At 44.2% G+C, this 16525-nt stretch overlaps 1 protein-coding gene across 3 annotated transcripts in view; it reads left to right on the forward strand.

Moving 5' to 3' along the window:
* The window catches only part of ARHGAP15 (Rho GTPase activating protein 15), a 1201663-nt gene that overhangs the window by 265767 nt on the left and 919371 nt on the right, over nucleotides 1-16525 (forward strand). For all 3 annotated transcript variants that reach the window (XM_063933735.1, XM_063933734.1, XM_063933733.1), the window contains exon 5: nucleotides 11914-11998. In XM_063933735.1, the coding sequence (XP_063789805.1) occupies nucleotides 11914-11998 (85 nt within the window). The remainder of the gene's footprint in view (nucleotides 1-11913; nucleotides 11999-16525) is intronic.

A 16525-nucleotide genomic window follows, 5' to 3' on the forward strand; every position in this document is an offset into this window, starting at 1 on the left:
GTAGTACATATTCAACCTCCATTTGTTCCTCCTGCAGCTCCCTGGGATTTGAATTTAGTTCTTAAATTTCTCCAGGGTCCTTTGTTTGAACTACTTGAGAGAGCAGATCTTAAGTGGTTAACGGTTAAAGTTCTTTTTTTACTGGCAATGGCGTTAGCCAGAAGAGTGCCAGATTTAGGAGCATTATCGTGTAAGTCTCCTTTCCTAAGTTTTTTTCCTGACAGAGCAGTTCTCAGAACGAGATCTAGCTATCTTCCAAAGGTGGTATCAAAGTTTCACCTGAATGAAGAAATTGTAGTCCCAGCTTTTCAGGTATCGGGACTATCTGCGGGAGAAGCGTCGCTGGACGTGGTCCGAGCCTTAAGAATCTACATAGATCGTACTAGTGCCATCAGAAAAACAGATTCTCTCTTCATCCTCTACGGATTCCATAGGAGAGGATGGCCTGCTAGTAAACAGACGCTGGCGAGATGGCTCCGAATGGTAATATCAGAAGCTTATTCTCATGTAGATCTCCCTATTCCGGCTAATGTCTCTGCACACTCTACACGTAAGGTAGGTCCTTCTTGGGCAGCACAACAGGGTGCTTCAGCAGAACAGATATGTAGGGCAGCCACATGGTCTTCCATAAACACATTCATCAGACATTATGCCTTGGATACTTTTGCCTCTCATGACGCAGACTTCGGGCGAAAGGTCCTCCTGTGCAATCAGGAGCGTCCCCACCACTAAAATGGCTTTGAGAATCCCAATGTTATCCTGTGGATAATCCTGTGGACCCAGCCAGAGAAATATACGTTATGGTAAGAACTTACCGTTGATAACGTGATTTCTCTTATGTCCACAGGTATCCACAGGGATCCTACCCTGACACATCTGATTTGAGGATCTAGACAATCACTAAAACCTCTTCCTTCTTGTATGGAATAGTGTGCATGTGTGTTCTTATCGCCTAAACAGGTCTCTGCCTGATGTTCCTGCCTAAAATCGCTGTGGAAAGAACTGATCTGACTGAGTCAGTGGGCGGGACTATATAGTGGAGGCCCCAATGCATCCTGGGAGGCCAGAAAGCTCGTGACCGTGTTGGTGCCATTTTCGCTGTCGCTCGACAATATCCCAATGTTATCCTGTGGATACCTGTGGACATAAGAGAAATCACGTTATCAACGGTAAGTTCTTACCATAACGTATATTTCTCTGTGACTCTTTATATATGTGATTGTATAACTCTGCATGTGTGGGAATCTGCTGCAAGTGACTCTGCATAAGGCCATCTTAACCTATCAGCACAATGGGCAGCTGCCACAATTCTAAAGTAGGTGTTCTTGAGCAGGGGCGGTGGTGGCTGCACAATCAGAGTGGTGAGGCAAGATTCTCTACCTGTCTTCTAGCCTGCAGTCAAACAGTGAATGGCTGTCAGTATGCTCATTGGTGTATGGCTGGAGATATCCACCAATCAGTGTGCTGACTGCCATTCACTGTAAAAAAGCCAGTGGAGAGGTGGCACAGGACTGCAGAAGGGGCATGTTATGATTTATTTAAACTGTTTCCTGTGAATGGGTGGTTAAGGACCCCAGTGCATTGCTTTACCCAGGGCCTGCAATGCTGTTAAGGCAGTCCTGACACTGCATGTGCAATAGTAATATAATCTAAGGGGGGTCCCTTGCAGGGTGGTTAGAACAGTATTGCAATTGGTGGGTCCCTTGCAGGTACTATCGCCAGATCATCTCTGCGCCCTTCTATTTTTGTTAGATAAGGTGTCTGGATATGTAAATAGAAATGTCAGGAAGGGGCTCCTATATTGCTGACATATGTGCACTGCAAACCTTAACGAGAATGCACTGCACTGGGTAAAATAGAAGCAATCACCAACACTTTTGGCCACAGACTCAGTATTCACCTATAGGTAATCATAAACTAGGTGAATAACAAACATTGCACTGGAGGTACCAACACTTTTGGCCTCAGACTCAGTATTCACCTATAGGTAATCATAAACTAGGTGAATAACAAACATTGCACTGGAGGTAAAGGCCAACTAGGTACAGAGAAGAAGAAAAAAATGGGAAAAAACCCACAATAATTACATAGAGTTCCCTCACCGATGTCATTCTTGATGGGTCATCCACTGCAGAGCCCTCATTGTAGAGAAGAGAACATCCACTGACACAACTCACTAGTCCTACCAGAGTGCCACCCAATCAGTAGCCTAATTTAGAAATATACGCAAACCCGACCAATGGTTTGTTGAACTGCGCAGGCACAGGATGTGGACACGGGTCCAGCATCGTTGGACACAATGCAGCTGCAGACATCAGGAGATTGACAGTCTCCAGCCATTTGAGTGTATCGACGGGAAGCGTTTTACCAAACAAGGACATGTCAGACACATTTGTGGGTGTGCCAAAGCCAAGATCTGCATCTTCCAATGCAGCTTCACTGGCCCCAGCAGCGTGAAAAACACCTGCCATCCTGAGTAACCTGATGGTTACTCAGATGACCGATGGTCATACAAATGAACCAATGCTGTGTCTTTGGAAGCAGCAGTGGATCACAAAAACACATGAGGTGATTGTCTTTCTACTACAGACACCATCCTGCTGCTTTTGCATATTTTAGCACAGTCACTGCATATAAAGATGCAGTAGCTGTGCAATATCATCCATCTCTGAATCAGGCCCCAGGTACCTAATTTATGACCAGGGGTTAAAGTGGGGGGGAACAGGGTGGAACTGAGTTCCATCACCTGTAATGGTGATGTAGGTAGTACCACCTCCTCCATGGGCCTGCACAGTAATTCCAACAGGAAAGCCTGCCCCACTACCCTCATCAATAGATGATGCATGCGGCGCTAGTGTCACTGATGAGCTGCAGCCACCTCCCCCTTCCTCAGGTCCTGGCGGCTCCATGGTCCTCCTCCACCTATGGCCTGCCCCTCCTTGTACCCACATACGCTTTGTCTGTTGGATAGCGTAAGTCCCCCCCTCAGGTCCCAGTGGCTTCCTTTTCTAGCGCTGCTCATGTGATGTAATGCCATCACTATCACTGAAGTGAAGAGCCACGAAGAGCAACAGGCTCTGTGCATGCTGAAGACAAGGTTAGCGGGGTGCTGTAAGGACACAGAGAGGCAGGGAAGTTACTGGAGGGACACAGGGCATGGAGCTGCTGGAGGGACATGGGCGGTGAGCTGCTGAAGTGACAGAGGCAGAGGTGTGTATAAGGGGCACTACTGTGGGCATTATGTGTATAAGGGGCACTACTACTGTGGGCAGTATGTGCATAAGTGGCAGTACTGTGGAAATTGTGTATAAAGGGCACTACTGTAGGCATTGTGTATAAGGGGCACTACTGTGTGGCATAACATGTATAAGGGGCACAACTGTGTAGCATAACATGAATAAAGGGCAGTACTGAGTAACGGAATGTGAATAAGGGGCATTACTGAGTGACATAACATAAATAAGGGGCACTATTGTGTGTCATAATGTGAATAAGGGGGAGTACTATGTTGTGGAATGTGAATTAGGGGCACTATGTGTGGTGTAATATGAATACGTTTGTGCTACTGTGTGGCGTAAATTGAACTGGGAGTACCATTGTGTGACCACGCCCCTTCTTTGTGACAACACTGTCTCTTTATAAAGTATGGGAGGTAAGGCACATAATTATAGTTTACAGGGGGGTGTTGAAAAGTACAGTAGGTGTAGATGGTGGGGAAAATGAGTTCCACCACCTCTCCAGTACTCTAACTGAAGCATGTTTAGCAACAGATATAACAGCAACTTGGCTCTAACTTCAGTTGTAATGCATTAGTCTCTCACTACTGATAATAACCCTAACAACAATAATACAGTACAGCTATGTCTATGCAAACAACTGACAAGTATAGCATGTTAGATGAGAGATTACTGCTGTGCATTCTCCAACATGGCTACCTTGGAATGCTTCATTACCTTATCAAGATGACTTCCGGAGTCACTACTGAGCATGTGCGACACCATCTTGTTACTGTGTAGAGTGACAGTGGGAGACGGACATCTACCCTTAGCTTCAAGACACTTGCTGCTTTACCCTGAGTTACTGCTGTTCCACCGTCCTGCACTGCTACCCACATTGGGAAGACAGTCACCAGCTGAGGAGCTGTCACAGTTTGGTTAAAGCTCTGTTTCATGCCTCAACCAGTGTAACAGTGAGTACAGCTGTACCTTCTCTTCTCAATAAATCACACTACAGGTTAAGCCACTGGACTTGCAATTGGGTCAAATACAATCCCACTGGTTTCTATATTACTCTGCCAAACCACTGCTGTACACACATATTTCCAACAGACAAGATGGTAAATGCAAGCTAACACTCTGTATTTGTTCTGGACAGATATTACCTTTCTGTCTACCTAAGCTGGTCGGCTCCTACTTCCCGGTGGATATTTAGAGCCAGAGGCGGAACTACCGCCAGTGCAACCAGTGCGTTGCACTGGGGCCCGCCTCTGTCCAGGGGCCGAAAGCATGTAATGAGTCAAACTGACACATTACATGCCACTGTGTGCTGCGGGCAACCGCTGCCCGCAGCACACAGCCGCCCAGAGAGGAGAGGAGCGCACTGCAACGGCACGGGGGAGAAGGAGGAGGAAGGAGGTGGGGCAGGGAGCCGCAGCAGCGCTTTGTTACTGGTTGAGGCGCTGCTGCTGCTGTCCCTCTGCTTCACTATAGGCTGTCTTCCGAGAACAGCCTATAGTGAAGCAGAGGGGCAGCAGCAGCAGCGCCTCCACCAATGACACAGCGCTGCTGCGGCTCTCTCCTTCACCTCCCTCCTCCTCCTTCTCTCCTGCCCGGGAATCGTCAGAATCTGCACCGAGGAACCTGAGCCAGCGGAGAGGGTAAGTATAATTCTTTCTTTCTTTCTTTCTTTCTTTCTTTCTTTCTTTCTTTCTTTCTTTCTTTCTTTCTTTCTTTCTTTCTTTCTTTCTTCCTTTCTTTCTTTCTTTCTTTCTTTCTTTTTTTCTTTCTTTCTTTCTTTCTTTCTTTCTTTCTTTTTTTCTTTCTTTCTTTCTTTCTTTCTTTCTTTCTTTCTTTCTTTCTTTCTTGGGACTTTCTGCCGCAATGTGTAAAAATGGGGAATCTGCCTGCCGCAATGTGTAAAAATGGGGAATCTGCCTGCCGCAATGTGTAAAAATGGGGAATCTGCCTGCCGCAATGTGTAAAAATGGGGAATGTGCCTGCCGCAATGTATAAAAAGGGGGACTCTGCCTGCCGCAATGTGTAAAAAAGGGGAATCTGCCTGCCGCAATGTGTAAAAAGGGGGACGCTGTCTGCCGTAATGTGTAAAAAGAGGAATCTGTCCGCTGTAATGTGTAAAAAGAGGAATCTTTCCGCCGTAAGGTGTAAAAGGGTCTCTACCTGGTGTAGTGGTGCTACTGTGCGGCGTAATTTGAATAATGGAGACTACTGTGCACCGTTTTATGAATTGGTATTATTTTGTGGCCACACCCCTTCCCCACGAAGCCTCGCCACTATGTATTTTTGCGTGCGCCTACAGCGTGCACTGCCCCAGTTTTGCATGCAGGGGTGGGGCTCCGATGCCGTTTCTTGCACACAGTGCTAAAATGTCTAGTTACGGCACTGTTGCTAGGTATCCATTTCTCTGGCCCTGAGCAGGTCCCCCTCAGCAGATCCTCTCCAGGGGTGAGGGGGTGGACTTGGATGGGATGGGGGGGGGTGGGGGGGGCAAAACATTTTGTCGCACCTGGGCCACCGCTCGCTAGTTCCGCCACTGTTTAGAGACACTTTTCTTTTATCTTAAGAACCTATTGCCCTTCACATGTAGGTGAGCTTTATTAGGGTATAATTGGGCCCCTTTGCCTGTTTTGGTGGGACAACAACTCCTTTTAGAAAGAAATGGGTTGATGAAGCTGCCGGCAAACTCCTCTCACCAGGAACCTATGATGGAGAAATGTTTTGACCCATGGCCATGGGCCTAGTAACCCAAAACTACAAGTACTATGGGCCTAATTCCAGGGGCCACAGGTCTAAAATCTGATCTTATAATGTCCATAGGTCTAATGCCCAAGCTTACAGGGTCCACAGGCCTTATGCAAGAACGTAATGGGTCCACAGGCATTGCATCCAAAACTAGAGTTGCCACAGCTTAATGCCAAACTACCTAGGGGTCTATAGGGATTACAGATAGTCATAAGGGCCCAAGGGCACCTACCTCTTACATTGGGAGAGGATGCAGTTGGGAGCTTTGTAAGACTATTTTATTCTCCATCATTACAGTTCCCAGCCTTCTTCTCTTCAGGGAATCGCCCTCTATCCTCACCCGCCATTTCTGGGTTTTCTCCTGATGAGCTCACACCGGCCTGTTTGCTGCCTGCTTGCTTGATCCTGGGGTCTTCCGACATTCTTCAAAACCTCTGGATCTCTTTTTTTCATCTCCAGAGCTCTATTTCCATCAATCACCACCGTCAGACTGACTACTTCCCACTGGGGCTATGATTTGGCAAGCCGTAAATTTGCCAATTACAATGGCACCAGATTGGCTGCTTTCTCCCAAGCTGCAATTATCTCTTCAGTAGCATCAATCTTTAAAAGACTTTGCCATGTTTGGTGGAATTTGAATCCTTTCGATTCATGCTTGCCAGAGCTGGGACTGGATGCTGAAGGCTGACCAACATGTGTGAGAGCGAGGTGTGAGTTTAAGTCTGCATGTGTGACAGCTTGCTGTTAGTGACTCGACATGGTAAATTTACTAAGGTGGACATTTTTTAGAACTGGTGATGTTGTCGATAGCAACCAATCAGGTTATGGGGGATATCCAATTATCCCCGGTAATACATCGGGTCCGAAAAACGGATGCTTTTCAGACTTTTTTCCGATGTTTCACCGATTTTTTTCACAGGCTATCCAGATGGATTGCCTTTAAAAAAAACTAAAAAAACCTTCTCCCGAAAACACACAGGAAAATGGGGCTGTTTCCGGAGATTCTGCCAGAGGCAGGTGAAACAAAGTCCCCGTTAAACCGGCGCGTGCCGCGGCTTATCGGGGCTACTTAGCTAGCCCCCTGCAGGACAATTAGCCATGGTAAATTACCGGGGCTAATTGGATATCCCCCTATGTCTATTATCTTCTAGAAGCAGCTAGATACATGTTAAATAGAATCTGATTGGTTGCTATGAGCAACATCACCAGTTTAAAAAAAAAAAAAACTCCTAAATCTACCCCTACATGTCTGATAACCTGCTGTGAGCAGGGGTGTATTTACCTATTGGCCAGGATGGCACTCGCCAGGGGCGCCAAGCAAGGAAGGGGCGCCGCCTGGCTGTGCCACCCGCGGCCAAAGGATAGAATAGCAGTACTGTCAGACTGTACCTGGTGAAAATCTGTTACTGCTGGAGCGGCGCTGGTGTCCGGCAGCACCGCACTTGTAATCAGACTCAAAATAAACTACAGCTCCCAGCAGCCCTTGTTGCTGGGAGCTCCTGGCAGCAAGGGCTGCTGGGAACTGTAGTTTAGTCTGCTTACAAATACGGTGCTGCCGGACACTAGTCTGATCGCTAGTGCAGTGCGGTGCTGCCGGACACTAGTCTGATCACTAGTGCAGTGCGGTGCTGCCGGACACTAGTCTGATCACTAGTGCAGTGCGGTGCTGACGGACACTAGTCTGATCACTAGTGCAGTGCGGTGCTGCCGGACACTAGTCTGATCACTAGTGCAGTGCGGTGCTGACGGACACCGGCGCGGCAGCGGCAGTAACAGACTCTCACCAGGTACACAGTAATTGTTATATAGCACAGTGCTATAGATCTATTTGTTGTTGAAGATAATAAAAAAGTGTCAGTGTTTGGGAGAAGGGACTGTAGAATCTGGAAATCTATACGATTTTCATGCATGTTAGATGTAAGTAAGTAGTAAGTAAGTGAAAACTTTAACTTGTTTAGTGTAATAAAGAAAATACATATCTTACCTATTTCAAGGCCATGTTCAAGGAAATGTATATCAGTTAATTGTATAATTGATCATTTTATCTTGGAAGTGATGGCACCCTGATGTTTTTTCTAACAGGAAGCACTTCTACCATCCAACTAATAGTGTTTGGTTAATGGCTGGGTCCATTTGAGGCTCATCTCACTGCAGCTCATTAGCATTTCATTCAGGATGCAGTCAAGATGCCGGCATTTGGCATCCCGGCGATCGGAAAGCTGACGCCAGCATCCCGACACTGCTCGGAATGCTGATGCTGGCATCCCAACATAGATAGCGATGCAGAATGGCAAAAAAACGGATTGAGTTGGTGCCAAAGTCTGTACTGGCAAGCCACGTGGGAGGGTTAGTGTTAGGCTGCGAGGGTGGGAGGGCTAGGGTTAGGCTGCAGGGAGGGAGATTAGGAAGGGTGGGTTAGGGTTAGGCACCACTGAAAAAGCTTTTGGGGGAGGAGGGCAGGTTAAGGTCAGGCTGTGGGAAAGGTGGGTTAGGGGGGAGGGATGGTGTAACGTGAATACGAGACACTACTGTGCGGTGTAATGTGAATGAGGGACACTACTGTGTGGCATAATTTGAATTGGAAGTACTATTGTGTCCACACCCTTCCCCCACAAGACCATGCCCCATTTCCAATACTCACACCTTATTCCAAATGTGTGTAGGGGGGGCGCCAGCCCCTTACTTTGCCAGGGGCGCTCGGACCCCTAGATACACCCCTGGCTGTGAGTGTGACACGTACTTCACCATGAAACACAAATTCAAGCCCCTGGACATTCCACCTAACTCATCTCCTACCTGGGTTTCCTCTCTGGCATTTCCTGGGGCAAGTATAAAGATGGCAAGCATAGGAGGACTCTGAAGCTTGAAGTAGAAAATAAAATCTGGGGCCAAGACACCATAAAACAGAGAAAAGGAATGAAAAAAATGAAGAAAAAAAAGATATTAATAATGATGGGGCATTAAGCACAAAGCAGCTGGAGTCTGCAAGGATGTTTACTAACTGAAAGTGTAAACTACATACATATTTTGAGTCCCAAAATTATATTTATCCACATTTAAGTTCATCTGCCATATTGTTGCAAAGACTCCCATCTACTTTAGTTCCCTATAAAACAGGGAAGTCCTGTATGGCCTCTGTTACACTACAGATAGTACAGAGAACGTATTATTAACCCAACAGCTAGATCAAATATCATAGCAGAGATTAACGTGTATATAACATTTTATTTTGAGCGTTCATTTTACATAAAATTCTTAAAAAAACAAATCTTGTTCTCTGTCAAAACCAAGTAATTACTTTATTTTAATTTATAAATAATACAAATATATGTATTCATTTTTATTTCAAATATGCTTTCAGCATACATGATGGACCATGCACCTAGGGACTGATCTATCAAAGGTTGCATTTAACGGACAAAAAAAGACCACATTTGCATAATGTTTGCATAATGACTCAATTTCCCAATATTAGATGCAATGACATAATATTTTTGATATCATAATACTGGGTCATAAATTGATTCGGTCTCATTATGCAAAATAATGCAAATTATGTCATTTTTGCACAATATTCATTCCAAAGCCTGGTTCACGGGGAAATGACCCTCATCACAGAGGGCAGTAAAATAAAATACCTGAAATAAATGACTTCATAATACCAGCAAGAGGAAAATTAAGTGTGAATAAGTTACCTTTCAGCCTCTAAATGGTGTGTTAGTTACGTTTGTGTATTTGCTCTGTGAGATCCCAGTGCCACTACCTAATAAGTACATGTAATATAGAATAACGCATTGTTCTAATAACCATTTGTTAATATGATGCAGACCTATAAGCCGAGGCTCATTTAGAGATGGACACATATGTACCCTTGATGTACATAGAAAAAGATGAATGCAGGAAATAAATGTACTTGCATCCATATGCATATCTTCAGTAAGAGCCAGAGGTTTATTTATAATAGATGCAGGGTATGCAGAGTACACGGGCCCCTGGGTCAAGAGGGGCCCCACACTGTACAACCTGCACCCAGAACAGACTATTCTATGTTACTGCTGTGGCCCCTACAACATTATACTCAGAAAATAACATCCGCTAACAGAGTGACCACAAGTGATTTCCTATCTAAGTGCTGAATTACAGAAGATAACCGGAATTATATAAAGTATGGTGTATATCGCATTGAGACTTGGTTTTCCATTAAACAATTTAACAGTGGATATTTTGTTATGCTTAAATCTGTAGATTGGAATACGTTATTTATTTGTTCTTTGTAGTACCCTGGATTTACGCTGCTCAATCTGCACTGTAACCAGACACATGTACTGTACACATGTACTGCTGTCATAAATAACGAGTTCCACTCCCAGAAGAATTATTCAGAGAACTTTGCACTGAAAAAACTAAAAAAAGGTTTTGTCAACGTCATGCTTGCAACATACGATACTTAGATCTCTAGGAAAAAGCGAAATTGAACTCTTTGTTGGAGAGAATTTTTTTGATTACAGCAAAATTATATATTTGGTACTGGTGTGTAAAAATAAAAAATAAAAACACTAAACCCAGGGACAAATTTAGGGGTCAGGCTGCCCTTAGGCACATTATTGTGAGCTCCCCCTCCCCCATCATGTCATTGCCCCCTTCATTTCAGGGCCAGTCTGGATGCCTCAACACCACCAAAGAAGCCCCGACCTCACCCCACTGCCTCCTCCTGGACCTCAATTTGCTGCACCCTTTTGTCAGTTGCAAAATAGTAAAAAGTATCAAAGAAAAAGTTGGAATGACAAAAAAATGAATCACCTGGCTACTTTGTCGACATAGCATCCATGTAGACATGAATAATGCCAACTTGGTCACTTATCAACAGGCAGCATTTCGACATTGAGACCATGTTGATGCATATCAACCGCATGTGTATCGACCTAATATACCACACCCAAATTGATGGTGTTTCTGCCTTATGTGGTAACTCTGCACTTTTCAGATGTGCTAAAAATGTGTATAGGAGAAAATGTAAAGCTTTCATAAATAATGGGCCAGCCAAATGGTATAGGAGGTATGTATAACAGAGACTATTCATTTATGCATGATATACTGTATAGCCAAGGCTAGATTAAGGGCCACATGGGAGTGGGTCGTGTACACCAGTGTTTCTCTGCCCCTATTCTTAGGACCACTAACAGCTCACATTTTCCAGGTCACCTAGCAGGTGTATTACCTACTGTCACATTGTCACATTTTTAAAATCCACAGGTGACCTGGAAAACATGAACTGTTTGGGGTCCTGAGGACCAGATCAGAGAAACACTGATGTACACTACCGACATTAATAACCCCAAGGTCTCCCTAAATACGTAAAAATAGAAAAATTGTATAATTTTATTAGTAAAACAGAAACACAAATTTAATATGTATGAGTCACTGTATGGCCAGCCATGTGGTCTGCTAGGTTGTTGGACAACATCTTGTTGTTATGATTATGGGCCTATTTTTGTGTAAAGGCTTGGGGCTCTAACCCCATCAGAACCATTATTAACCATTATTAATCTGGTCCTGCATACAGCCTTAAAGAATTGGTACTAATGTACATTATTAAATGTAAATTTTTCGGTTTTACATTTTTACGGACCTACTAGTATTTGAGTTTCAGGGCCTGAGTCGTATTCAGATGTAATCTGGGACTTTTACGCACATGTGAAAAAAATTGTCTACACTCTTTTGTTTCTTCAGCAGTACTTTTATATACACACTATATATACATACAGCACACAAATGTGGCTGTAATATACCCCTAACGTTTCTATAAAGCGACTTTTGCCCTCTAAGTACATTTTTGCCATGCAGGTTTAAAAGGATTAGTTAAAAGGTAAATGTTTCCTTGTAAGCAAAGTCCGTGCTTTCCAACTGTGAAATCTCAATGTATTGTCATTTCTAGAAAAAATTGGAGTACATCGTACGTTGTGCTTTCTGATCGGAAGCTGGACTTCTACAAGGATGCCAAGGAGCTGACACCAAATGTGGTGAGTGCACTAGGAAATTTCTTAGCCGTTCATTAAATAGCCAAGTGCAGGATTATGGGTGGAGCATAGGGGGATAATTATTCATCATTCTATTGTATGAATTGGATCAGATAAACAGCAACATTCATTAAGTCATTGTCTCCCCATCCGCGATGCATTTATGGCATAATTGTAGCAGAAAAGCAATCTTAATGTGGATACATTTAAAGTGTACAGAGTGGTGTTTTATCTAGCGTGTAATGTGACACCTGCCCTATAAAGCAGACCGGGCAGAATATTTCTTTTGATTCCATCTAATGTGGCTAATGCAATTTCTGGAGCAAGCAGTTGCTACAAATTCCACTTTGTACTCTTTCTCTATCGTGCCGGAGGAAAGGCCATTGATCTTCGCTTTCAGAGATGTGACAGATAAGTTGTTGAGACAAATCTGGCATGTATTCTTATAGCCTTAGATATAATGCTGTTAAAGTTTACAAACCTCTGTGTGGCATTAAAGGGAGAACAAGTCAGCGAGAGCATGATAGTGCAGGAAATGCAGAAAGATATTTGACAAGAGTCCTGTTGTGAAGGACACCCAGGGCTGGAGACGACCTGCCATACCTTATTGGAATGATGGCTGCCCGAGAAGGTGATTTTCAAGCCAGAGTCACTTACAATAAGCCATTTCCTTTTTTGGCAGGTGACAAAGATCAGTTTAGTCCTCGATGTCAGGAGTATCTGTCATAACATATCTCTTACCAATAAATGCAGAAAATCTAAAAAATAAAGCAGGAAAGAAAGTGATATTTTTTTATTTGTCAGCGACCCGGGCATGGAGAGAACAACATGTTACCGGAGCTTAAAGTCTGTAGAAATGAACATCAGGACAATTCTTACAGCACAATTCTGCTGGCGGCAAACAGGATTAAGAACAGAAACGTAAGGACTAAGGGGGTAATTCCAAGTTGATCGCAGCAGGATTTTTGTTAGCAATTGGGCAAAACCATATGCACTGCAGGGGGGGCAGATATAACATGTGCAGAGAGAGTTAGATTTGGGTGGGGTGTGTTCAATCTGCAATCTAATTTTCAGTGTAAAAATAAAACAGCCAGTATTTACCCTGCACAGAAATAAAATACCCCACCCAAATCTAACTCTTTCTGCACATGTTATATCTGCCTCCCCTGCAGTGCACATGGTTTTTCCCAATTGCTATCAAAAATCCTGCTGCGATCAACTTGGAATTACCCCCTAAATCAGTATGGATCGCTATTTAGAGAATTTGCTAATTGAGCGATTATCGAGCGACTGCGCATGTGTAGCATTCTCATTGTGCACGTGCAAGGGGTAATAGTGTCAGAAAATGCGTACAGATCGTAATCGCAATGTAGCTGCTGTTTGACTGATAAGAAGCCGGCATTTCTGGGCGGAAACCTGCCATTTTCTGGGTGTGTCAGAAAAAATGCAGGCGTGCATAGCAGTGATGTGCGGTGGGGTGAGGCAGAGCCTTTCCTGCCATACTTACATTTGTACCAGAGTTTTGACTGTATAAAGTATATGAAAAATACAAAGGGGGGTATCCAATTATCCCCGTTAAAACATCGAGTCCGGAAAAAGGCTGTTTTCGTTCGTTTATCTGACTTTTTTCCGATGTTTCACCGTTTTTTTTTACAGGCTATCCAGATGGATTGCGTGTAAAAAACACCATTTCTCCCGAAAACACACAGGTTCAGTGAAACCTGTGTGTTTTCGGGTGAAACAGCCCCGTTTTCAGACGAAAACGGGGCTGTTTCCGGGGATTCTGCTTCGCCTGCCGGAGGCAGGTGAAACAAAATCCTCGATAAGCCGTGGCACGCGCCGGCTTATCGGGGCTAATTAGATAGCCCCCCGGCAGGACAATTAGCCCTGGTAAATTACCGGGGCTAATTGGATATCCCCCAAAGAATATGTTTGAAATATCTTCTTTGCATTATTCTAATCATTTTTATAGCCAAAACTCTGGAGTAAAAAGTCTATGGCAGGTACGGCAGTGCCTCACCTACCTATCTTTTCCACACATCTCTGATCAAAACTCACCAAATTTCCAGGAGTTTATACTGCTGCACCTGTGTATAATGCCCAGATGCACCCTTTGGCTCTTATTTTATGTGTAAATCTGGCTCTGGTGCTAGCTAGTGCCTCCTTAGCTGTTTAGCTCACCGCACGTCCCTGGTGCATAGGTGTTTTTGGGAGGGTCTCTGACATTGGCGCATACCACTTCCAGGTCGTCTCAGTTACAGATTAGTTGCAGCCTCAGACCTACGTACATTTGCTGAGATGGCAAAAAATCTTCGATGTTCCGGAAATTGTGTATGCATCTGCAAATGAATAGCGATCTGTGATGGATTCGCAAACTTGCACAGGTTGCTTTTTCTTTCTGTCGGGGCGATGCCTTTCTACTCGCAGACAAATGCAATTTCTCAGAATAATGATCCATGCTGAATTAGGCCCTTCATTACAGAATTGTGAATGTGCAGGAATTAAGGGAACACATGGGGATATTGGGTGTCATTCTGAGATGATCGTAGCTGTGCTAAATTTAGCACAACTCCGATCATTCACACTGACATGCAGGGGGACGCCAAGCACAGGGCTATCCCGCCCCGCATGTCAGTGCCGCACCCCCCACAGAAGTGCAAAGGCATCGCACAGCGGCGATGCCTTTGCACTTCCAGAGTAGCTCCCGAATAGTGCAGCTTTAGCGTGCTGGCCGGGAGCTACTCATCCCTCTCCGGCCCGCAGCGGTTGTGTGTGATGTCACGCAGCCACTGCGGCCCGTCCCCCATTTGGTCCGGCCACGCCTGCGTTGGCAGGACCGCACTCACGAAACGGCGCCCAAATACCGCCGTTCTGCCCTCCCCCCCACCCAGCGACCGCCTCTGCCTTTGGCCGCCTGGCATGCGCCGGCACACTGAGACACCGGCGCATGCGCAGTTCTGACCCGATCGCACCGCTGCGATAAACTGCAGCGTGCGATTGGGTCAGAATGACCCCCATTGTGCTTATACTGTAGAGCTCTAAATGGTGCTTCTTTGGGGGTAATTTAGTTCCGGGTGATGGGCTTTAGTGCCGTTGGAACAGTGGCAATTTGCGACCACCAACATGGCTAATTTTCCTTTGTACCCTATAGAGGTGCACAGATAAATCGGAAATATTGGAGTACACATATTCACAGCCAAACATCACAAATAATTCTATACGAACCTATGAATTTGCTATTGGTAAGGAAAATAGAATAAACAGTATGGTGGCTGGCGAGAAAATGTTGGAAATTACAAACTTTAATATGTAATGCAGAATTTAAATACGCTGTGTATTTATTATAGCATATGTTATTTAATCATCTTATTGAGTAATGTTTTTACTCTTGTGTTAAAATGTTGGCTTTAAAAAATAAATGTTTTTAATTTTTTTTTTTAATTGTGTATGCAGTTGCACATATATTTCTCCTTCATTTTAGAAGTTAGATATTTTAAGACCGTTTTAAAGAGAAAATATACAATATATTCTAGACTTGGTCCTATATTTTTAACTGTATTAGTACTTTTGTTGTGTTTGATAGCAATTAGTGTCATTATTTGATATTTTACTGATAACTGTATTTTGGAAAATTGAAAATCAAGAATATATATTATTATGTCTTATCTGCATAGAACCAACAGATTCAGCAGCACCAAGTCCTACATCATTAGGAATATGCTAGGGAGGGGCCTTAGACTGCACACCTATAGCTGCCAGTAATGTGAGATGCTACCTACTGAGACTTGTAGTTCTACAGAGAAAAGGGGGGATGTTGTAGGTGCACTATCTCTAGCATTACTGATATCATACAGCTTAGCATATAATAAATACTGTAGTTTGGTTATGTATTGATCAATGCATGTAGCTGCAGCCCCACAGCAAGGGACCCCACTCTGCTGCAGTACTATAGGGGTTCAAACCTAGGGCACGGGACCCCCCAAACCACCACAGCCAAGCGACCCCAGAGCATCACAGGGAATGATTGTGTGTAGTGAGAAGTATTAAGGAATAGGTGAGAAAAAAGTGTTAAGGGGTGAATTAATATAAGTGAAAAAGGTGTGACATGTATAATAAACATACAGTGAAAGTGCCAAATTAAATGTAATGCTGCGATGCCCTGTTGTCACCTTTTACACTTATATTAATTCACCCCATAACTCTTTTCATTTGACCAGCTGCTTTAGGTCACCTTCTACCAGCTGCTTTAGGTCACCTTCTATCTATAGTGTGGATACTATGCCAGGGATATATTGTTTTTGGTTCTTGGGGTGTTCCTAAAGTTGGAGTAGGTCTTTGAAGTGTTGCAGCAGCTCTTTCACCATGCACATTTCCATCTGGTCCCCAAACTCACAAGGGCAGAGTTGTTGGTGAAGTGAAAAATAGATGAAACCAGTACCTTATATAGAGGTTCTGGAGTCCCCGGCAAAATGAAGTAATTGACTAAAGTTGCTACTCAGTTGTGCCATGACGTCATGCGCACTGCACTTC

This window comes from Pseudophryne corroboree, chromosome 7 (genome assembly GCF_028390025.1).
Source record: "Pseudophryne corroboree isolate aPseCor3 chromosome 7, aPseCor3.hap2, whole genome shotgun sequence".
NCBI lineage: Eukaryota > Metazoa > Chordata > Amphibia > Anura > Myobatrachidae > Pseudophryne > Pseudophryne corroboree.